Source organism: Drosophila sulfurigaster, chromosome 3, assembly GCF_023558435.1.
Source record: "Drosophila sulfurigaster albostrigata strain 15112-1811.04 chromosome 3, ASM2355843v2, whole genome shotgun sequence".
NCBI lineage: Eukaryota > Metazoa > Arthropoda > Insecta > Diptera > Drosophilidae > Drosophila > Drosophila sulfurigaster.
Genome location: NC_084883.1, coordinates 51,280,082 through 51,303,146, shown reverse-complemented (window position 1 = coordinate 51,303,146; position 23,065 = coordinate 51,280,082). Strand labels below are relative to the sequence as shown.

At 35.0% G+C, this 23,065-nt stretch overlaps 7 protein-coding genes and 2 long non-coding RNA genes across 14 annotated transcripts; 8 read left to right on the top strand and 1 right to left on the bottom strand.

Moving 5' to 3' along the window:
• The first annotated feature begins 6 nt into the window (after positions 1 to 6).
• Positions 7 to 3,892, top strand: LOC133843014 (trichohyalin-like). Of its 2 annotated transcripts, none has more exons than XM_062276362.1 (3): positions 7 to 120; positions 925 to 3,478; positions 3,553 to 3,892. In XM_062276362.1, the coding sequence occupies exons 1-2, from the start codon at positions 108 to 110 to the stop codon at positions 2,790 to 2,792; spliced, it is 1,881 nt and encodes a 626-aa protein (XP_062132346.1). In that variant the 5' UTR covers positions 7 to 107; the 3' UTR covers positions 2,793 to 3,478; positions 3,553 to 3,892. The 2 variants fall into 2 exon arrangements, with proteins under 2 accessions (XP_062132346.1, XP_062132347.1); XM_062276363.1 differs by lacking the exon at positions 7 to 120 and adding an exon at positions 500 to 860.
• Positions 3,893 to 5,149: 1,257 nt separating this feature from the next.
• Positions 5,150 to 5,934, top strand: LOC133840123 (glycerol kinase 3-like). Its single transcript, XM_062271783.1, has 2 exons — positions 5,150 to 5,542; positions 5,602 to 5,934. The coding sequence occupies exons 1-2, from the start codon at positions 5,150 to 5,152 to the stop codon at positions 5,815 to 5,817; spliced, it is 609 nt and encodes a 202-aa protein (XP_062127767.1). The 3' UTR covers positions 5,818 to 5,934.
• A 140-nt stretch (positions 5,935 to 6,074) lies between these two features.
• LOC133840122 (RING finger protein PFF0165c-like) lies at positions 6,075 to 8,686 on the top strand. Its single transcript, XM_062271782.1, has 2 exons — positions 6,075 to 6,219; positions 7,035 to 8,686. Exons 1-2 carry the CDS (start codon positions 6,207 to 6,209, stop codon positions 8,684 to 8,686), a joined length of 1,665 nt encoding a protein of 554 aa, XP_062127766.1. The 5' UTR covers positions 6,075 to 6,206.
• On the top strand, positions 6,880 to 14,290 carry LOC133842003 (glycerol kinase 2-like). 5 transcript variants are annotated; one of them, XM_062274892.1, is made up of 3 exons: positions 10,657 to 11,141; positions 11,201 to 11,821; positions 12,498 to 12,552. In XM_062274892.1, the coding sequence occupies exons 1-2, from the start codon at positions 11,001 to 11,003 to the stop codon at positions 11,414 to 11,416; spliced, it is 357 nt and encodes a 118-aa protein (XP_062130876.1). In that variant the 5' UTR covers positions 10,657 to 11,000; the 3' UTR covers positions 11,417 to 11,821; positions 12,498 to 12,552. The 5 variants fall into 5 exon arrangements, with proteins under 5 accessions (XP_062130874.1, XP_062130876.1, XP_062130875.1 ...); XM_062274891.1 differs by lacking the exon at positions 10,657 to 11,141 and adding an exon at positions 12,624 to 14,290 and having other exon boundaries at positions 11,427 to 11,821; positions 12,498 to 12,564; XM_062274889.1 differs by lacking the exon at positions 10,657 to 11,141 and adding an exon at positions 12,617 to 14,288 and having other exon boundaries at positions 11,427 to 11,821.
• LOC133840121 (rab11 family-interacting protein 4A-like) lies at positions 9,476 to 10,408 on the top strand. The gene has a single exon (XM_062271781.1). It carries the CDS (start codon positions 9,476 to 9,478, stop codon positions 10,406 to 10,408), a length of 933 nt encoding a protein of 310 aa, XP_062127765.1.
• Positions 14,291 to 16,376: 2,086 nt separating the features above from the next.
• LOC133840119 (golgin subfamily A member 4-like) lies at positions 16,377 to 18,172 on the top strand. Its single transcript, XM_062271780.1, has 2 exons — positions 16,377 to 16,393; positions 16,458 to 18,172. Exon 2 carries the CDS (start codon positions 16,478 to 16,480, stop codon positions 18,170 to 18,172), a length of 1,695 nt encoding a protein of 564 aa, XP_062127764.1. The 5' UTR covers positions 16,377 to 16,393; positions 16,458 to 16,477.
• A 256-nt stretch (positions 18,173 to 18,428) lies between these two features.
• Positions 18,429 to 19,725, bottom strand: LOC133844276 (uncharacterized). The gene is made up of 3 exons (XR_009894585.1): positions 19,466 to 19,725; positions 19,255 to 19,399; positions 18,429 to 18,856 (listed from the first exon to the last, which is right to left on the bottom strand). It is a non-coding gene; the product is annotated as an uncharacterized LOC133844276 (long non-coding RNA).
• A 226-nt stretch (positions 19,726 to 19,951) lies between these two features.
• LOC133844277 (uncharacterized) lies at positions 19,952 to 20,657 on the top strand. Its single transcript, XR_009894586.1, has 2 exons — positions 19,952 to 20,031; positions 20,140 to 20,657. It is a non-coding gene; the product is annotated as an uncharacterized LOC133844277 (long non-coding RNA).
• A 336-nt stretch (positions 20,658 to 20,993) lies between these two features.
• Positions 20,994 to 22,981, top strand: LOC133844271 (repetitive organellar protein-like). The gene is made up of 2 exons (XM_062278188.1): positions 20,994 to 21,086; positions 21,161 to 22,981. Exon 2 carries the CDS (start codon positions 21,191 to 21,193, stop codon positions 22,859 to 22,861), a length of 1,671 nt encoding a protein of 556 aa, XP_062134172.1. The 5' UTR covers positions 20,994 to 21,086; positions 21,161 to 21,190; the 3' UTR covers positions 22,862 to 22,981.
• Positions 22,982 to 23,065: the final 84 nt, after the last annotated feature.

The window sequence follows — 23,065 nt, the reverse complement described above, 5'->3', positions numbered from 1 at the left end:
AAATGAAAAGTGCAACAATTAATTGCGCCTAAGTTTTTATTGAAATAAAAATATTGAAATAATTGTTTTTGATATTGTGCTTAACTATAAATACAAATGGTAAATATATGCATTTAACTGGTAAGTAATGTCTTAGTTCTTATGTGTTTTTCCTACACAATTTTGCCGCTCTCAAAAGTCGCGATTTTAATCTGCCCAAAGTTTACACATTAGTTTATCAGTTATTGTATACAAATAGATATACATAAATATATATCAAAAATTGACTTTTAATTTTATTCAAATTTTAATTGGTGAATCAGTCATCATTTTTTCGTGTATAATTTGATAATGGTATATCTAATGATAACAATATAAATACACAAGTTTATTCATTCTTTCCATTCGTTGCCTGTGACTACTCTAAATTACTTTTGATCGGCCACACTTTTTGTCGACAATCTTGCCGCATTAACACAAATGAGTCAGTCATCACTAATCTCTTTACGCATAATTCTCTCGAAGATGCGTTTCTTGAAGCCAAATATAAATACAAGAAAGAAAATATTTTAAAGAGATTGTCCGTATTCTTAAACCAACTTGTTCTTTAATTCAAAAAGTGATTTATTCAATACTAAAAACACTTAAAATTCAGAAGCTTAATAAACTTCTTATCGCTACAAGACTTTAAAGCACTATGTACACACTGGAACAGTGGCGCTGCCCAGCGAGAATTGCATTCGCCAATGTGACCCTATTGCTATGTATATGATCATTAGCCTCAGACATATGTGGCAACCACAGCTGATATTTTGTGCTTTTTCAGTACATTCCCTGAATTCGTTCGGGTGATTAGCATTGCTTTTTTAGCTATTGGAAATGTAAGACTCAATGTGTATCTGATTAAAATATTGCAAACAAAATTTAATTTTGTCTTTTTCACAGAAATAAATGAGGATCTTATAATGACAGAAAATTTACTTGAAGGGCGCAAGCAACTGGAGAACAGTTCTGCTAATTTAAAAGTAGAACAAAACAATAATCAGACTGAAAATTTGCAGGAATTACTACCCGATGTCAAACAAAGCAAGGAAGATAAAATTCGCATGGAGACGGAAGCTATCAGCCAGACTGCCACATCTGATAATCAAGAACATAAAATAACACAATTTGTTCTGCAATTACTTGGTGATCTCAAAGGCCAAGAGGAACTTCATTTAAGCGAAGTAAAAGAGCTTCGTAAGGAGCTGGAAGAAAAGGATAACATATGCAATCAGTTAAAACTTGAGATATCCCAAGTTCGAGAAAACCCAACATTTTATGATCTTAAAAGTCACGAAGAACGTCATTCACGAGAAGTAAAAGATCTTCGCACACAGCTGAAATTAAATGATAATGTAAATCGGAAGTTAACAAATGAAGTTTTCACTGTGCGGAAAAATTTTATTCAAATGCGCAAGCAATTGCTTAACGACCTCAAAAGTAGAGAAGAATGTCATTTACGATACGTAAACGAGCTTCGTGAAGAGTTAAAAGCAAAAGAAAATAATCTTAAAGATCAAGAAGAACGCCATTCACGAGAAGTAAACAAACTTCGTGAGGAGGTGGATGTAAGAGATAACACATGCCATGAGTTAGAACTGGAAGTATCCCAAGTCCGACAAAATCCGGAATTTATTTTAATGCGACAGCAATTGCTTGACGATCTTAAAGGTCAAGAGGAGCTTCATTTACGAGAAGTAAAAGAGCTTCGCAAAGAGCTAGAGGCAAAGGATAATATATGCCAGGAGCTAGAACTTAAGGTATCCCAAGTTCATGAAAACCCTGAATTTATTAAAATGCGACAGCAATTACTTGATGATCTTAAAGGTCAAAAAGAACATCATTCACAGGAAGTAAAAGAGTTTCGCAAGGAGATGAAAATAAATGATATTAAGTGTCATCAGTTAACAAATGAAGTTTTCGATGTGCGGAAAAACTTTATTCAAATGCGAGAACAATTACTTAATGATCAAAAAAGTCAAGAAGAACGTCATTTACAAGAAGTAAAAGAGCTTCGCTTGGAGTTAGAATTAAAGGATAATAATCTTAAAGATGCAGAAGAACATCATTTGCGAGAAGTAACAGAGCTTCGCAAGGAGCTGAAAATAAATGTTAATATGTGTCAGCAGTTAACGAATGAAGTCTTCGAGATGCAGAAAAGTCTTGAAAGCCATTTACTAGAAATAAACGAGAAGCATAAGGAGCTGGAGTCAAAAGACAGCCTTTGTCAACTGTTGGAGCTTAAATTGTCTCAAGTGCGAGAAAATCCTGAATTTCTTCAAATGCGCCAGCAATTACTTGATGAACTTGAAGGTCAAGAAGAACTTCACTTGGTCGAAGTAAATAAGCTTCGTAAGGAACTGGAGGCTAAGGATACAATATGCCATCAGTTAGAGCATGAAGTATTCGCAGTGCAGGAAAATGCAGAGTTTATTCAAATGCGAGAACAATTAATGGATAATCTCAAAGATCAAGAAGAACGTCATTTACGAGAAATAAGTGACCTTCGCAAGGTGCAGGAGGACAAAGATAAATTATGCTTGGAGAAAGAGCAGGAAGCAGCTCAACTTCGAGATCGTCTTAACTTCAACATGTCTTGTCCCATATGTTTGGAGCCATGGAATTCTTCGGAACATCGCATGGTTGCGTTGTTATGTGGTCACCTTTTCGGTGAATCATGCGCACGACAATGCCTGCAAAGAAATTCAAATTGTCCAGAATGTCGAGTTCCTGCTTCAGAAAGTAATATTCGTAAACTATTTCCCCGTTAATAATTTATTCAATCTGCTTGTACTACGCGTAGTAAATTTTAACAATACAAAAGAGCCAATAAACAATTAATAATTTCTTATCTATTTACATATGTATGTACATATATATCATTAGCTTCTTATGACGCATTCATTTATTGATTGAACTTTCAACAACTATCAATGCAGTAAAACCAATGACCAAGTTTGACAAGATAATCGGTATATTTTCATTAATCTATAGAGAACACAGAGTTTACAACGGCGATAATAGTAATTTTTTATATTAACACAATTGAATTAAATTGTGCGTATAAACAAAATTTCATAATTCTAAAGCTATATAATTACATATTTCTCCTACATAATCATTTTATTAAAATTACCAATCGCATAAATTATGCAGAAATACTGATCGTAAATTTTACTTTATTCCTTAAAAACCTTTCTTTTATGGTCAAATGTTTAATATTTTTGTAGAACCGTGAATGGGGATTCCCACCAACAAGTACGAAACCTAGACATTTCTTTGTGTACACACTGGAGGGCTTCGTCGCTAAATGAGAATTAAACTCTCACTAGTGTGACCTTACTGCTGCTTTACCATATTCTTTTGACCAATATGGCAACTCTATTTCCTGCTTTTCCAGTGAATTCCCTAATCTTTTTAGTGAGTCAGGAGCATTGCGTGTTTAGCTCTTGTGAATGTAAGAATTGTAATATAAATTCATATTGATTTAAAAATTTAAACATTACAAAACACTTTAATTTTTACTTGCAGTGACTATTGACAACGCAGTTAATTAAAAAAATGGAGGATCTGAAAAAAAGCATTTTAGATATGATGGCAGTAAAATTGGACGATGGTCTTAGGCTACTGGAGAATAGAGTTGCTAATGTGGAAGTTAAGCAGAATAACAACAATCCTGAGAATTTCCAGTATCAGCAATTGCTAGACGATTTAAAACAAAACAAAGATGAGAGTAAACTGCAATTCGAAAAGATTCAAAAGGAAGCTGAAGCAATGAGTATTAAAAATGCTCAGCTTGAGCTCAAAATTTCTGATTTGCTTAAAAATATTGAAAATCTTCGCAAAGATGAAGGCGATAAAGAAGATCAGCTGCAAATTCAAAAGGAACCTGAGGCAAACCAACGACAGCAAATGCCAGACGATCGACAAAATCACGAAGAAATTTCAATGCACGAAGTTTATAAGTATCGTAAAGAGATGGACGAAAAGAATAATATGTGTCATCAGTTAGAGCGAGAAATAAAAGATCTTCGCAAAGAGCTAGAGGCGAAAGATATTATATGCCAAGATTTGAAACTTGAGGTATCCCAAGTACGACAACACCCAGAATTTATTTTAATGCGACAGCAATTGCTTGACGATCTTAAAGGTCAAGAGGAGCTTCATTTACGAGAAGTAAAACAGCTTCGCAAAGAGCTAGAGGCAAAGGATAATATATGCTATCAATTGGAGATTGAGATGTCACAAGTACGGGAAAATCCTGAATTTCTTAAAATGCGACAGCAATTACTTGATGAACTTAAAGGCCAAGAAGAACTTCATTTGCTCGAAGTGAATGAGCTTCGCAAGGAGCTGGACGAAAAGGATAAAATATGTCACCAACTAGAGAATGAAATGTTCGGACAGGAAAATGCTGAGCTTATTCATATGCGACAACAGTTAATGGATAATCTCAAAGATCAAGAAGAACGTCATTTACGAGAAATAAGTGACCTTCGGAAGGTGCAGGAGGACAAAGATAAATTATGCTTGGAGAAAGAGCAGGAAGCAGCTCAACTCCGAGATCGTCTTAATTTCAGCGAGTCTTGCCCAATATGTATGGATCCTTGGGAATTCTTCGGAACATCGCATGGTTGCGTTGTTATGTGGTCACATTTTCGGCGAGTCATGTGTACGAGAATGCCTGGAAAGAAATCCGAATTGTCCAACGTGTCGAGCTCAAGCCTCTGCAAATGATATACGTAAGCTATTTACTCGTTCTTAACAACTGGTTCAATCATGTAAATTTTAATGGATATTATAAATTTACCACGAGCGAATTTTTATGTAAATATCCAGTATCCAAGTATAAATCAAACCAAAAAAGTTAAATGCTGAATAAAATAAAATAAAAATTAAAATCTATATGAATTTTAGTTACATATTTAATATATTAACCATTATCTTAATAAAAAAAATGAAAACGAATGAGTTATAAATTGTTCGTATTGTTTTTTTTTTGTTTATTGTGATTTGCGTATACAAAATTTTGGATGAAAACGTAGAAAGCGTTCTGGGTGCGTGCAGCTATAACATGGCAGTGTGTTATTTGCCCTTGGGGCGACTTTACTACACATGTTCATCAACGATGCCTGGAGCCGCAGCAACCGCAGCAGCTTGCTCCAGATCGTTTAACATGACAACGCTGGACAACTCATTGATGTGTACTTTGTGCCAGCCTTCACGCATTGAAGGCCATTGCAATGGCCTCTATGCGCCATACTGGAATCAGGATGCTCGTGGAGTAATCTGTGGCCTAAGCGAGGAGACAACCAGTGAACATATTGTGCGTGCCACCCTCGAGGCGGTTTGCTTCCAGGTTCGCGACATTCTCGATGCCATGCACAAGGATTGCAAGATTCCGCTGGCAAAGTTGATAGTGGATGGCGGCATGACTGTGAATAATCTATTCCTGCAACTGCAGTCCGACTTGGTTCGTATCCATGTGCTACGCGCCAAGATTTCCGAGACCACTGCGCTGGTAAGTATTTACTTCCGACTGTGTTCTTAATGTGTGTTTAATGTATTTGTATTTAACAGGGCGCTGCAATGGCTGCTTATAAGGTTGTGGAACCGAATTACAACATGGAGGGTCCGCTTTCCAAGTCTGATAAGCGTGTGCCAATCAAACCGAAAGTGAAGTCGTCGGAACGCAATCTGCGCTATGAGAAATGGAAAATGGCCATTGAACGATCTCTGAACTGGGAAACATCGACGCTATCGCAAGGCGAGCGCGAGTCCTTTGATGGTGCTTAAGCAACAACAGATTGTAATCTTTTGGTTTTTATATATAGGTTCAGGTTGATTATTTTCTTTGCAGTCACAATCAAACTGTATATGAAGTTTATATAAAGTGCTCGCATTTTTTGTTAATTTCGGTTTGTTTATATAATTTATAATGTTTAACAAGTTTTTTCAGAATAACAAACATTTTAAAACTAGTAACACGTCTAACAAGATTGCATTTTAATTATTCGCTATTGAATCAGAAAATGACCGCCAACGATTTCAAATCAGATCAATGTTGCCCTACAATAAAAAAGAAAAGTGCAACAATTTATTGCGCCTAAGTTTTTATTGAAATAAAAATATTGAAATAATTGTTTTTGATATGGTGCTTAACTATAAATACAAATGGTAAATATATGCATTTAACTGGTAAGTAATGTCTTAGTTCTTATGTGTTTTTCCTACACAATTTTGCCGCTCTAAAAAGTCGCGATTTTAATCTGCCCAAAATTTACACATTAGTTTATCAGATATTGTATACAAATCGATATACATAAATATATATCAAAAATTAACTTTTAATTGTATTCAAATTTTAATTGGTGAATCAGTCATCATTTTTTCGTGTATAATTTGATAATGGTATATCTAATGATAATTATATAAATACACAAGTTTATTCATTCTTTCCATTCGTTGCCTGTGACTACTCTAAATTACTTTTGATCGGCCACACTTTTTGTCGACAATCTTGCCGCATTAACACAAATGAGTCAGTCATCACTAATCTCTTTACGCATAATTCTGTCGAAGATGCGTTTCTAATAAAAGACTTGAATCCAAATATAAATACAAGAAAGAAAATATTTTAAAGAGATTGTCTGTATTCTTAAACCAACTTGTTCTTTAATTCAAAAAGTGATTTATTCAATACTAAAAACACTTAAAATTCAGAAGCTTAATAAACTTCTTATCGCTACAAGACTTTAAAGCACTACACACTGGAACAGTGGCGCTGCCCAGCGAGAATTGCAATCGCCAATGTGACCCTATTGCTATGTACATATATGATCATTAGCCTCAGACATATGTGGTTACCACAGTTGATATTTTGTGCATTTTCAGTACATTCCCTGATTTCGTTCGTGTGATTAGCATTGCTTTTTTAGCTATTGGAAATGTAAGACTCAATGTGTATCTGATTAAAATATTGCAAACAAAATTTAATTTTGTCTTTTTCACAGAAATAAATGAGGATCTTATAATGACAGAAAATTTACTTGAAGGGCGCAAGCAACTGGAGAACAGTTCTGCTAATTTAAAAATAGAACAAAACAATAATCAGACTGAAAATTTGCCGAAATTTCTACCCGATGTCAAACAAAGCAAGGAAGATAAAATTCGCATGGAGACGGAAGCTATCAGCCAGACTGCCACATCTGATAATCAAGAACATAAAATAACACAATTTGTTCTGCAATTACTTGGTGATCTCAAAGGCCAAGGGGAACTTCATTTAAGCGAAGTAAAAGAGCTTCGTAAGGAGCTGGAAGAAAAGGATAATAAATGCAATCAGTTAAAACTTGAGATATCCAAAGTTCGAGAAAACCCTACATTTTATGATCTAAAAAGTCACGAAGAACGTCATTCACGAGAAGTAAAAGATCTTCGCACACAGCTGGAATTAAATGATAATGTAAATCAGAAGTTAACAAATGAAGTGTTCACTGTTCGGAAAAATTTTATTCAAATGCGCAAGCAATTGCTTAACGATCTCAAAATTAGAGAAGAATGTCATTTACGATACGTAAACGAGCTTCGTGAAGAGTTAAAAGTAAAAGAAAATAATCTTAAAGATCAAGATGAACGCCATTCACGAGAAGTAAACAAACTTCGTGAGGATCTGGATGTAAGGGATAACACATGCCATGAATTAGAACTAGAGTTAACCCAAGTCCGACAAAATCCGGAAATTATTTTAATGCGACAGCAATTGCTTGACGATCTTAAAGGTCAAGAGATTCATTTACGAGAAGTAAAAGAGCTTCGCAAAGAGCTAGAGGCAAAGGATAATTTATGCCATGAGTTAGAACTTAAGGTATCCCAAGTTCGTGAAAACCCTGAATTTATTAAAATGCGACAGCAATTACTTGATGATCTTAAAGGTCAAAAAGAACATCATTCAAGGGAAGTAACAGAGCTTCGCAAGGAGCTGAAAATAAATGTTAATATGTGTCAGCAGTTAACGAATGAAGTCTTCGAGATGCAACAAAGTCTTGAAAATCAAGAACAACGTCATTTACTAGAAATAAACGAGAAGCATAAGGAGCTGGAGTCAAAAGACAGCTTATGTCAACTGTTGGAGCTTAAGGTGTCTCAAGTGCGAGAAAATCCTGAATTTCTTCAAATGCGACAGCAATTACTTGATGAACTTGAAGGCCAAGAAGAACTTCACTTGGTCGAAGTAAATAAGCTTCGTAAGGAACTGGAGGCTAAGGATACAATATGCCATCAGTTAGAGCATGAAGTATTCGCAGTGCAGGAAAATGCTGAGTTTATCCAGATGCGAGAACAATTAATGGATAATCTCAAAGATCAAGAAGAACGTCATTTACGAGAAATAAGTGACCTTCGCAAGGTGCAGGAGGACAAAGATAAATTATGCTTGGAGAAAGATCAGGAAGCAGCTCAACTCCGAGATCGTCTTAACTTCAACATGTCTTGTCCCATATGTTTGGAGCCATGGAATTCTTCGGAACATCGCATGGTCGCGTTGTCATGTGGTCACATTTTCGGTGAATCATGCGCACGACAATGCCTGCAAAGAAATTCAAATTGTCCAGAATGTCGAGCTCCTGCTTCAGAAAGTAATATTCGTAAACTATTTCCCCGTTAATAATTTATTCAATCTGCTTTTACTACGCGTAGTAAATTTTAACAATACAAAAGAGCCAATAAACAATTAATAATTTCTTATCTATTTACATATGTATGCACATATATATCATTAGCTTCTTATGACACATTCATTTATTGATTGAACTTTCAACAACTATCAATGCAGTAAAACCAATGGCCAAGTTTGACAAGATAATCGGTATATTTTTCATTAATCTATAGAGAACACAGAGTTTATAACGGCGATAATAGTAATTTTTTATATTAACACAATTGAATTAAATTGTGCGTATAAACAAAATTTCATAATTTTAAAGCTATATAATTACATATTTCTCCTACATAATCATTTTATTAAAATTACCAATTGAATAAATTATGCAGAAATACTGATCGTAAATTTTACTTTATTCTTTAAAAATCTTTCTTTTATGGTCTAATGTTTAATATTTTTGTAGAACCGTGAATGGGGATTCCCACCAACAAGTACGAAACCTAGACATTTCTTTGTGTACACACTGGAGCTTCGTCGCTAAATGAGAATTAAACTCTCACTAGTGTGACCTTACTGCTGCTTTACCATATTCTTTTGACCAATATGGCAACTCTATTTCCTGCTTTTCCAGTGAATTCCCTAATCTTTTTAGTGAGTCAGGAGCATTGCGTGTTTAGCTCTTGTGAATGTAAGAATTGTAATATAAATTCATATTGATTTAAAAATTTAAACATTACAAAACACTTTAATTTTTACTTGCAGTGACTATTGACAACGCAGTTAATTAAAAAAATGGAGGATCTGAAAAAAAGCATTTTAGATATGATGGCAGTAAAATTGGACGATGGTCTTAGGCTACTGGAGAATAGAGTTGCTAATGTGGAAGTTAAGCAGAATAACAACAATCCTGAGAATTTCCAGTATCAGCAATTGCTAGACGATTTAAAACAAAAGAGTAAACTGCAATTCGAAAAGATTCAAAAGGAAGCCGAAGCAATGAGTATTAAAAATGCTCAGCTTGAGCTCAAAATTTCTGATTTGCTTAAAAATATGGAAAATCTTCGCAAAGATGAAGGCGATGAAGAAGATCAGCTGCAAATTCAAAAGGAACCTGAGGCAAACCAACGACAGCAAATGCCAGACGATCGACAAAATCACGAAGAAGTTTCAATGCACGAAGTTTATAAGTACCGTAAAGAGATGGACGAAAAGAATAATATGTGTCATCAGTTAGAGCGAGAAATAAAAGATCTTCGCAAAGAGCTAGAGGCGAAAGATATTATATGCCAAGATTTGAAACTTGAGGTATCCCAAGTACGACAACACCCAGAATTTATTTTAATGCGACAGCAATTACTTGACGATCTTAAAGGTCAAGAGGAGCTTCATTTACGAGAAGTAAAACAGCTTCGCAAACAGCTAGAGGCAAAGGATAATATATGCTATCAATTGGAGATTGAGATATCACAAGTACGGGAAAATCCTGAATTTCTTAAAATGCGACAGCAATTACTTGATGAACTTAAAGGCCAAGAAGAACTTCATTTGCTCGAAGTGAATGAGCTTCGCAAGGAGCTGGACGAAAAGGATAAAATATGTCACCAACTAGAGAATGAAATGTTCGGACAGGAAAATGCTGAGCTTATTCATAGAAATCCGAATTGTCCAACGTGTCGAGCTCAAGCCTCTGCAAATGATATACGTAAGCTATTTACTCGTTCTTAACAACTGGTTCAATCATGTAAATTTTAATGGATATTATAAATTTACCACGAGCGAATTTTTATGTAAATATCCAGTATCCAAGTATAAATCAAACCAAAAAAGTTAAATGCTGAATAAAATAAAATAAAAATTAAAATCTATATGAATTTTAGTTACATATTTAATATATTAACCATTATCTTAATAAAAAAAATGAAAACGAATGAGTTATAAATTGTTCGTATTGTTTTTTTTTTGTTTATTGTGATTTGCGTATACAAAATTTTGGATGAAAACGTAGAAAGCGTTCTGGGTGCGTGCAGCTATAACATGGCAGTGTGTTATTTGCCCTTGGGGCGACTTTACTACACATGTTCATCAACGATGCCTGGAGCCGCAGCAACCGCAGCAGCTTGCTCCAGATCGTTTAACAACGCTGGACAACTCATTGGATGTGTACTTTGTGCCAGCCTTCAATGGCCTCTATGCGCCATACTGGAATCAGGATGCTCGTGGATTAATCTGTGACCTAAGCGAGGAGACAACCAGTGAACATATTGTACGTGCCACCCTCGAGGCGGTTTGCTTCCAGGTTCGCGACATTCTCGATGCCATGCACAAGGATTGCAAGATTCCGCTGGCAAAGTTGATGGTGGATGGCGGCATGACTGTGAATAATCTATTCCTGCAACTGCAGTCCGACTTGGTTCGTATCCATGTGCTACGCGCCAAGATTTCCGAGACCACTGCGCTGGTAAGTATTTACTTCCGACTGTGTTCTTAATGTGTGTTTAATGTATTTGTATTTAACAGGGCGCTGCAATGGCTGCTTATAAGGTTGTGGAACCGAATTACAACATGGAGGGTCCGCTTTCCAAGTCTGATAAGCGTGTGCCAATCAAACCGAAAGTGAAGTCGTCGGAACGCAATCTGCGCTATGAGAAATGGAAAATGGCCATTGAACGATCTCTGAACTGGGAAACATCGACGCTATCGCAAGGCGAGCGCGAGTCCTTTGATGGTGCTTAAGCAACAACAGATTGTAATCTTTTTGTTTTTATATATAGGTTCAGGTTGATTATTTTCTTTGCAGCAACTATCAAACTGTATATGAAATGAAGTTTATATAAAGTGCTCGCATTTTTTGTTAATTTCGGTTTGTTTATATAATTTATAATGTTTAACAAGTTTTTTCAGAATAACAAACATTTTAAAACTAGTATCACGTCTAGCAAGATTTGAATTATTTCCTATTGAATCAATCAGAAAATGACCGCCAACGATTTCAAATCAGATCAATGTTGCCCTCAATAAAAAAGAAAAGTGCAACAATTAATTGCTCCTAAGTTTTTATTGAAATAAAAATATTTAAATAATTGTTTTTGATATGGTGCTTAACTATAAATACAAATGGTAAATATATGCATTTAACTGGTAAGTAATGTCTTAGTTCTTATGTGTTTTTCCTACACAATTTTGCCGCTCTCAAAAGTCGCGATTTTAATCTGCCCAAAATTTACACATTAGTTTATCAGATATTGTATACAAATCGATACACATAAATATATATCAAAAATTAACTTTTAATTGTATTCAAATTTTAATTGGTGAATCAGGCATCATTTTTTCGTGTATAATTTGATAATGGTATATCTAATGATAGCTATATAAATACACATTAATCATTCTTTCCATTCGTTGCCTGTGACTACTCTAAATTACTTTTGATCGGCCACACTTTTTGTCGACAATCTTGCCGCATTAACACAAATGAGTCAGTCATCATTTACGCATAATTCTGTCGAAGATGCGTTTCTAATAAACGACTTGAATCCAAATATAAATACAAGAAAGAAAATATTTTAAAGAGATTGTCTGTATTCTTAAACCAACTTGTTCTTTAATTCAAAAAGTGATTTATTCAATACTAAAAACACTTAAAATTTAGTAGCTTAACAAACTTCTTATCGCTACAAGACTTTAAAGCACTATGTACACACTGGAACAGTGGCGCTGCCCAACAAGAATTGCATTCGCCAATGTGACCCTATTGCTATGTATATGATCATTAGCCTCAGACAACCACAGCTGATATTTTGTGCTTTTTCAGTACATTCCCTGATTTCGTTCGTGTGATTAGCATTGCTTTTTTAGATATTGGAAATGTAAGACTCAACGTGTATCTGATTAAAATATTGCAAACAACATTTAATTTTTTCTTGTTCACAGCAATAAGGATCTTATAATGACAGAAAATTTGCTTGAAGGGCGCAAGCAACTGGAAAACAGTTCTGCTAATTTAAAAATTGAACAAAACAATAATAAGACTGAAAATTTGCAGGAATTACTACCCGATGTCAAACAAAGCAAGGAAGATAAAATTCGCATGGAGACGGAAGCTATCAGCCAGACTGCCACAAATGATAATCAAGAACATAAAATAACACAATTTGTTCTGCAATTACTTGGTGATCTCAAAGGCCAAGAGGAACTTCATTTAGGCGAACTAAAAGAGCTTCGTAAGGAGCTGGAGGAAAAGGATAATATGTGCAATCAATTAAAGCTTGAGATATCCCAAGTTCGAGAAAACCCTACATTTTATGATCTAAAAAGTCACGAAGAACGTCATTCACGAGAAGTAAAAGATCTTCGCACACAGCTGGAATTAAATAAGATGTTCACAAATGAAGTAATCACTGCTGGGAAAAATATTAATCAAATGCGCATGCAATTGCTTAACGATCTCAAAATTAGAGAAGAATGTCATTTACGATACGTAAACGAGCTTCGTGAAGAGTTAAAAGTAAAAGAAAATAATCTTAAAGATCAAGAAGAACGCCATTCACGAGAAGTAAACAAACTTCGTGAGGAGCTGGATGTAAGAGATAACACATGCCATGAATTAGAACTTGAAATATCCCAAGTCCGACAAAATCTTGACGATCTTAAAGGTCAAGAGGAGCTTCATTTACGAAAAGTAAAAGAGCTTCGCAAAGAGCTAGAGGCAAAGGATAATATATGCCAGGAGCTAGAACTTAAGGTATCCCAAGTTCGTGAAAACCCTGAATTTATTAAAATGCGACAGCAATTACTTGATGAACTTGAAAGCCAAGAACTTCACTTGGTCGAAGTAAATAAGCTTCGCAAGGAACTGGAGGCTAAGTATACAATATGCCATCAGTTAGAGCATGAAGTATTCGCAGTGCAGGAAAATGCTAAGTTTATTCAAATGCGAGAACAATTAATGGATAATCTCAAAGATCAAGAAGAACGTCATTTACGAGAAATAAGTGACCTTCGCAAGGTGCAGGAGGACAAAGATAAATTATGCTTGGAGAAAGATCAGGAAGCAGCTCAACTCCGAGATCGTCTTAACTTCAACATGTCTTGTCCCATATGTTTGGAGCCATGGAATTCTTCAGAACATCGCATGGTTGCGTTGTCATGTGGTCACATTTTTGGTGAATCATGCGCACGACAATGCCTGCAACGAAATTTACATTGTCCAGAATGTCGAGCTCCTGCTTCAGAAAGTAATATCCGTAAACTATTTCCCCGTTAATAATTTCTTCAATCTGCGTGTACTACACGTAATAAATTTCAACAATACAAATGAGCCAATAAACAATTAATAATTTCTTATCTATTTACATATGTATGTATGAACTGTCAACAACTATCAACGCAGTACAAACAATGACCAAGTTTGACAAGATAATCGGTATATTTTTCTTTAATCTATTGAATATACACAGTTTACAACGGCGATAATAGTATTTTTGTATATTACCACAATTGAATTAAATTGTGCGTATAAACAAAATTTCATCATTTTAAAGCTATATAATTACATATTTCTCCTACATAATCATTTTATTAAAATTACAATTGAATAAATTATGCAGAAATACTGATCGTAACTTTTAATTTATTCTTTAAAAGCCTTTCTTTTATGGTCAAATGTTTACATTACATTAAAAAAATATTTTTGTAGAACCGTGAATGGGGATTCCCAGCAACAACAACGAAACCTAGACTTTTCTTTGTGTACACACTGGTGCGCCTTCGTCGCAAAATGAGAATTAAACTCTCACTAGTGTGACCTTACTGCTGCTTTACCATATTCTTTTGACCAATGTGGCAACTCTATTTCCGACTTTTGGAGTGATCTCCCTAAAAGAAGCTTGGAAGTAAAGCTGGTTTAGCTCTAGTGAATATAAGAATAATATAAATTTGTATTGATTTTAAAATTTAAACATTACAAAACACTTTAATTTTTATTTACATCGAATATTGACAACGCAGATAATTTAAAAAATTGAGGATCTAAAAAAAAACAATTTAGATATGATGGCAGAAAAATTGGCTTCTGGAGAGTAGAGTTGCTAATGTGGAATTTAAGCAGAATAACGATAGTGCTAAGAGTTTCCAGTATCATCAATTTCTAGACGAATTAAAACAAAACAGAGATGAAAGTAAACTGCAATTCGAAAAGATTCAAAATGAGGCTGAAGCAATGAGTATTAAAAATGCTAAGCTTGCGCTCAAAATTTCTGATTTGCTTAAAAATATGGAAAATCTTCGCAAAGATGAAGGCGATGAAGAAGATCAGCTGCAAATTCAAAAGGAACCTGAGGCAAACCAACGACAGCAAATGCCAGACGATCGACAAAATCACGAAGAAGTTTCAATGCACGAAGTTTATAAGTACCGTAAAGAGATGGACGAAAAGAATAATATGTGTCATCAGTTAGAGCGAGAAATAAAAGATCTTCGCATGGAGCTAAAGATGAAGGATATATGCCAAGCTTTGGGACTTGAGGTAACCTAAGTACGACAACAGCCCTTAATAAAGCGCAAGACCCCTTTCGACATTCTTTTTCCAGCTGCCAAACATACTCTTCCCCAGATAGAATCAAATGGTATCTGGTTCCTTATCTCTTTTTTCGCGTAGACCGGGTCTAACAACTTGTAGATCTACGAAGAGTTTTTGTCTTTCTTCCGAATTAACTACTTGCCTTATGATTTGTTTTTTTCACTTGATTAATCTTTTTTCTTGTTTCACTTAATATCTACGCTTACAGTGCTATTAACATCTTGTAGTAGCGAAGTAGTGACGCGACACTTTTTCCACTAATTTACTCGAGGAGTTTAAACAGATTATCGTGTTTTGTGGCAATTTGTGACACTTTTCTTTCACGATCACTGTTCACAACATTCTTCGGGGTTTTACGCGATTGGTCTGTCAAACTACTTCTCTGTCAGGTCCCTACTCGGGTGCCAATTAAGAACGACAGTTCTTTGAGTTTATAAAATATAATATGTATTAATTTGGATTTAATATAGAATGAACAGGCCTTTGCCTGTTGTTCTGCCGGCGGCGCTGCTCCGTTGTCCCTATCACTACTTTGTTGGTGTTCTCGTTTCCGTTGTAATTGCAGTCGTTGCAATTACCATTGCGGGTTCGTGGCTGTTCTTGTTGTCGTACCGCTGCAACTACTGGATCTGCAATTGGCGGTATTGTGTCTTCGCTGGTGTAGTTGTTATTGATGTTTCCGTCGACTTTTCGAGGATCGAGTTACTGTCTAGTTCCCAAACGTTAATTACCGAAATATAACTGACGCTTCGCATGTGTCGTTGGTTTTGCGCTGCAGTGTGTTTCGTAACCTGTAGTTCGATGGGACCAACTATGTTGTTAACTTGCATATTCTTTAACCAACTTGTTCTTCAATTCAAATGGTGATTTATCCAACACTAAAAATACAAGAAAATTTAGTAGCTTAACAAACTTTTTATTTCTACAAGACTTAAATGCATTATGCACACACTGGAACAGTGGCGCTGCCCAACGAGAATTGCATTCGCCAATGTGACCCTATTGCTATTTATAATGATACAATCATTAACGGCAGACCAACCTCAACCAGGGTTGGTATATTGTGCTCTTCCAGTACATTTTCTGAATTCGTTCGGGTGATAAGCATTGCCTTCTTGGCTATTGGAAATGTAAGACTCAACTTGTATCTGATTAGAATATTGCAAATAAAATTTAATTTTGTCTTTTTCACAGCAATTAATGAGGACCTTATAATGACAGAAAATTTACTTGAAGGGCGCAAGCAACTGGAGAACAGTTCTGCTAATTTAAAAATAGAACAAAACAATAATCAGACTGAAAATTTGCAGGAATTACTACCCGATTTCAAACAAAGCAAGGAAGATAAAATTCGCATGGAGACGGAAGCTATCAGCCAGACTGCCACATCTGATAATCAAGAACATAAAATAACACAATTTGTTCTGCAATTACTTGGTGATCTCAAAGGCCAAGAGGAACTTCATTTAAGCGAAGTAAAAGAGCTTCGTAAGGAGCTGGAAGAAAAGGATAACATATGCAATCAGTTAAAACTTGAGATATCCCAAGTTCGAGAAAACCCAACATTTTATGATCTTAAAAGTCACGAAGAACGTCATTCACGAGAAGTAAAAGATCTTCGCACACAGCTGGAATTAAATGATAATGTAAATCAGAAGTTAACAAATGAAGTGTTCACTGTGCGGAAAAATTTTATTCAAATGCGCAAGCAATTGCTTAACGACCTCAAAAGTAGAGAAGAATGTCATTTACGATACGTAAACGAGCTTCGTGAAGAGTTAAAAGCAAAAGAAAATAATCTTAAAGATCAAGATGAACGCCATTCACGAGAAGTAAACAAACTTCGTGAGGATCTGGATGTAAGGGATAACAAATGCCAGGAGCTAGAACTTAAGGTATCGCAAGTTCGTGAAAACCCTGAATTTATTAAAATGCGACAGCAATTACTTGATGATCTTAAAGGTCAAAAAGAACATCATTCACAGGAAGTAAAAGAGTTTCGAAAGGAGATGAAAATAAATGATAATAAGTGTCATCAGTTAACAAATGAAGTTTTCGATGTGCGGAAAAACTTTATTCAAATGCGAGAACAATTACTTAATGATCAAAAAAGTCAAGAAGGACGTCATTTACAAGAAGTAAAAGAGCTTCGCTTGGAGTTAGAATCAAAGGATAATAATCTTAAAGATGCAGAAGAACATCATTTGCGAGAAGTAACAGAGCTTCGCAAGGAGCTGAAAATAAATGTTAATATGCGACAGCAATTACTTGATGATCTTAAAGGTCAAAAAGAACATCATTCAAGGGAAGTAACAGAGCTTCGCAAGGAGCTGAAAATAAATGTTAATATGTGTCAGCAGTTAACGAATGAAGTCTTCGAGATGCAACAAAGTCTTGAAAATCAAGAACAACGTCATTTACTAGAAATAAACGAGAAGCATATGGAGCTGGAGTCTAAAGACAGCTTATGTCAACTGTTGAAGCTTAAATTGTCTCAAGCGCAAGAAAATCCTGAATTTCTTCAAATGCGAAAGCAATTACTTGATGAACTTGAAAGCCAAGAAGAACTTCACTTGGTCGAAGTAAATAAGCTTCGTAAGGAACTGGAGGCTAAGGATACAATATGCCATCAGTTAAAATCAACAGTTAAAGAAAATGCTGAGTCTATTCATATGCGACAACAATTAATGGATAATCTCAAAGATCAAGAAGAACGTCATTTACGAGAAATAAGTGACCTTCGCAAGGTGCAGGAGGACAAAGATAAATTATGCTTGGAGAAAGATCAGGAAGCAGCTCAACTTCGAGATCGTCTTAACTTCAACATGTCTTGTCCCATATATATGGAGCTGCCTGTACTACGCGTAATAAATTTCGACAGTACAAATGAGCCAATAAACAATTTATAATTTCTTATCTATATGTATGTATGAACTGTCAACAACTATCAATGCAGTAAAACCAATGGCCAAGTTTGACAAGATAATCGGTATATTTTTCTTTAATCTATTGAATATACACAGTTTACAACGGCGATAATAGTAATTTTGTATATTAACACAATTGAATTAAATTGTGCATATAAACAAAATTTCATCATTTTAAAGCTATATAATTACATATTTCTCCTACATAATCATTTTATTAAAATTATCAATCGAATAAATTATGCAGAAATACTGATCGTAACTTTTAATTTATTCTTTAAAAACATTTCTTTTATGGTCAAATATTTACATTACATTAAAAAAATATTTTTGTAGAACCTTGAATGAGGATTCCCAGCAACTAGTATGAAACCTTTTCTTTGTGTACAATCACTGTGTTGTCTGCTACTAAAACACAATTGGGTTATCGCGAGGCGATAATAGGGGGTAAGAAATGGCAATTCCAGGGGAGAGAAATTTAAAAACTACTCCCAGTCATCCGGGGTAGTAGATTGCTCGATCAAGCCGGTAACTGACGCCGACTAAAAACTACATAAGCTGAAACAGCAACTATCTAATTTGTTGTGAGATTAGAGATCTTTATTTGTCCGCTGACCGTTTCTCTGTACTTATTCACTCCCAGTTAGTTTATGATTGGCACTATTACTGGAGTATAAATTAAATTAAATTAAAATAAAGCCTACAAATAAAATTATGTTAAATTAATTGAAGAAAAAAAAGACAACTTAAAATTCCAAATTAAAATAAATTAAAGTAGATCAACATGTATTTTCTTGTAAAAATGACAGAGTAGGGACGACAAAACACATTCATTTAATACAATAACACTTTAAAAATTACTCGCGGCGAGATTAATATATTAACATTTACAAAATTACATATATGCATATATTTTTTACCACCTCACTCATATCGCCCCTTAACCAATCCCAAGAGCTCTTAGGTAGGTCAAGGTAGATGATTAAGCGATTTAGATAAATAGATATATAAACATACAAAACAAAAACATGCGTCTATGAATTGATAAATAAATATATACGAACCACCCAAATGCGTAACATATAAAATAAGTTATCCATTGCGCCGTTGTGGCTATTATGTTGTTTCGCATCGTCCTATTGCGAAATTTTTGAATCTTGTTCCTTTGCCATTTTGAAGTCCAAATATCTGTCTGTTATCTATAAATATCTGTAAATATCATAAATTAAATGTTAGTTAATAAGAACAATTCTTGAATAACATATTTGTAATTACGATGATGTTTGTGTGAGTTTTCTCATCATGGAGGGGAGGGGGAATTCCACAGCGCTACGCCGGATTAGGAGCAGCCACTGATGTAGTGACCAACGCAAGGGAGATGGCGCCGATGTGGCCATCTCAGGCAGGGTGGGTACGCCGGGGTCCAACTGGGCCCTATTCAAACATAAAATTGGATCAGTGAGTGTATTTATTGTTTGTATATTCTTTTGTTTAACGTAATTTTCAACTGCGCGGTTTTTTTTTTTTGTTTGTTTTGTTAGTGATGCGTTTCTTCTGTTTTAAGGCAGCTTTTACGTATCGGTGGAGTTATCGATTGTGCGGACTGCGGGCCAGGGATGGAGGCCAGGGAGAACAAACAGTCCGTAACACACCAGAAAAATTGGACGATGGTCTTAGGCTTCTTTATAAGTATCGAAATGGAATATATGGTCGAAAAGAATAATATGTGTCATGAGTTGGAACTTGAGGTATCCCAAGTGCGGCAAAACCCAGAATTTATTTTAATGCGACAGCAATTACTTGACGATCTTAAAGGTCAAAAGGAGCTTCATTTACGAAAAGTAAAAGAGCTTCGAAAAAAACTAGAGGCAAAGGATAATATATGCCATGAGTTAGAACTTAAGGTATCCCAAGTTTGTGAAAACCCTGAATTTATTAAAATGCGACAGCAATTACTAGATGAACTTAAGGACCAAGAAGAACTTAATTTGGTTGAAGTCCTTGGAGAAAGAGCAGAAAGCAGCTCAACTCCGAGATCGTCTTAACTTCTACGTGTCTTGTCCCATATGTAATTCTTCGGACCATCGCATGGTTGCGTTGTTATGTGGTCACATTTTCGGTGAATCATGCGCACGACAATGCCTGCAAAGAAATTCAAATTGTCCAGAATGCCTAGCTAATTTTTCAGAAAGTAATATCCGTAAACAATTTCCCCGTTAGTAATTTGTTCAATCTGTATTACGCGTAGTAAATTTTAACAATACAAAAGAACTAATAAACAATTTTTAATTTCTTATCTATGTACATATGTATGTATGTATATATCATTAGCTTCCTCTGACTCATTGATTTACTGATTGAACTATCAAGCCAATGGCCAAGATAATCAGTATATTTCTCTCTAATCTTCAGAATATACAGAGTTTACACAATTGAATAAAATTATGAGTATTAATAAAATTTCGAATCTTTATAAGCCAAAAATCATTTTCAAAACTATAAAAATATTTGATTATTTAAATTACATATTTGTATTTAAATTTCGTACCAATCGAATAAATTATGTAAAAAATACTGATTTAATAAGCGTCGGAAAGTTTACTTTATTTATTTAATACGTTTCTTTTATATTCAAATCTGTATATTAAAATAAAAAATATTTTTGTTGAACTGTGAAAAGGGATTCCCAGCAATAACTACGAAACCTAGACTTTTCTTTATGTACACACTGGTGCGGCTTCCTCGCCAAATGAGAATTAAACTCTCACTAGTGTGACCTTACTGCTGCTTTACCATTTTCTTTTGATAAATGTGGCAACTCTATTTCCGGCTTTTGCAGTGATTTCCCTAAACTTCTTAGTGACTCAGGAACATTGCGTGTTTAGCTCTTGCGACTGTAAGAATTGTAATATAAATTTATTTTGATTTTAAAATTTAAACATTACAAAACACTTTAATTTTTACTTACAGTGAATATTGACAACGCAGTTTATTTAAAAAATGGAGGATCTAAAAAAAAGCATTTTAGATACGATGGCAGAAAAATTGGACGATGGACTTAGGCTAATGGAGAATAGAGTTGCTAATGTGGAAGTTAAGCTGAATAACAATAATCCTGAGAGTTTCCAGTATCAGCAATTGCTAGACGATTTAAAACAAAACAAAGATGAGAGTAAACTGCAATTCGAAAAGATTCAAAAGGAGGCTGAAGCAATGAGTATTAAAAATGCTCAGCTTGAGCTCAAAATTTCTGATTTGCTTAAAAATATGGAAAATCTTCGCAAAGATGAAGGCGATAAAGAAGATCAGCTGCAAATTCAAAAGGAACCTGAGGCAAACCAACGACAGCAAATGCCAGACGATCGACAAAATCACGAAGAAGTTTCAATGCACGAAGTTTATAAGTATCGTAAAGAGATGGACGAAAAGAATAATATGTGTCATCAGTTAGAGCGAGAAATAAAAGATCTTCGCAAAGAGCTAGAGGCGAAAGATATTATATGCCAAGATTTGAAACTTGAGGTATCCCAAGTACGACAACACCCAGAATTTATTTTAATGCGACAGCAATTGCTTGACGATCTTAAAGGTCAAGAGGAGCTTCATTTACGAGAAGTAAAAGAGCTTCGTAAAGAACTGAAGGCTAAGGATAATATATGCCATGAGTTAGAACTGGAAGTATCCCAAGTGCGGCAAAACCCAGAATTTATTTTAATGCGACAGCAATTGCTTGACGATCTTAAAGGTCAAGAGGAGCTTCATTTACGAGAAGTAAAAGAGCTTCGTAAGAAGCTGAAGGCTAAGGATAATATATGCCATGAGTTAGAACTGGAAGTATCCCAAGTGCGGCAAAACCCAGAATTTATTTTAATGCGACAGCAATTACTTGACGATCTTAAAGGTCAAGAGGAGCTTCATTTACGAGAAGTAAAAGAGCTTCGTAAGAAGCTGAAGGCTAAGGATAATATATGCCATGAGTTAGAACTGGAAGTATCCCAAGTGCGGCAAAACCCAGAATTTATTTTAATGCGACAGCAATTACTTGACGATCTTAAAGGTCAAGAGGAGCTTCATTTACGAGAAGTAAAAGAGCTTCGCAAAGAGCTAGAGGCAAAGGATAATATATGCTATCAATTGGAGATTGAGATATCCCAAGTACGGGAAAATCCTGAAGTTGTTCAAATGCGACAATCATTACTAGATGATCTTAAGCTCCAAGAAGAACTTCATTTGCTCGAAGTAAATGAGCTTCGCAAGGAGCTGGACGAAAAGGATAAAATATGTCACCAACTAGAGAATGAAATGTTCGGACAGGAAAATGCTGAGCTTTTTCATATACGACAACAATTAATGGATAATCTCAAAGATCAAGAAGAACGTCATTTACGAGAAATAAGTGACCTTCGGAAGGTGCAGGAGGACAAAGATAAATTATGCTTGGAGAAAGAGCAGGAAGCAGCTCAACTCCGAGATCGTCTTAATTTCAGCGAGTCTTGCCCAATATGTATGGATCCTTGGAATTCTTCGGAACATCGCATGGTTGCGTTGTTATGTGGTCACATTTTCGGCGAGTCATGTGTACGAGAATGCCTGGAAAGAAATCCGAATTGTCCAACGTGTCGAGCTGAAGCCTCTGCAAATGATATACGTAAGCTATTTACTCGTTCCTAGCAACTGGTTCAATCATGTAAATTTTAATGGATATTATGAATTTACCACGAGCGAATTTTTATGTAAATATCCAGTATCGAAGTATAAATCAAACCAAAAAAGTTAAATGCTGAATAAAATAAAATAAAAATTAAAATATACATATATGAATTTTAGTTACATTTTTACTATATTAACCATTAGCTAAAGAAAAAATGAAAACGA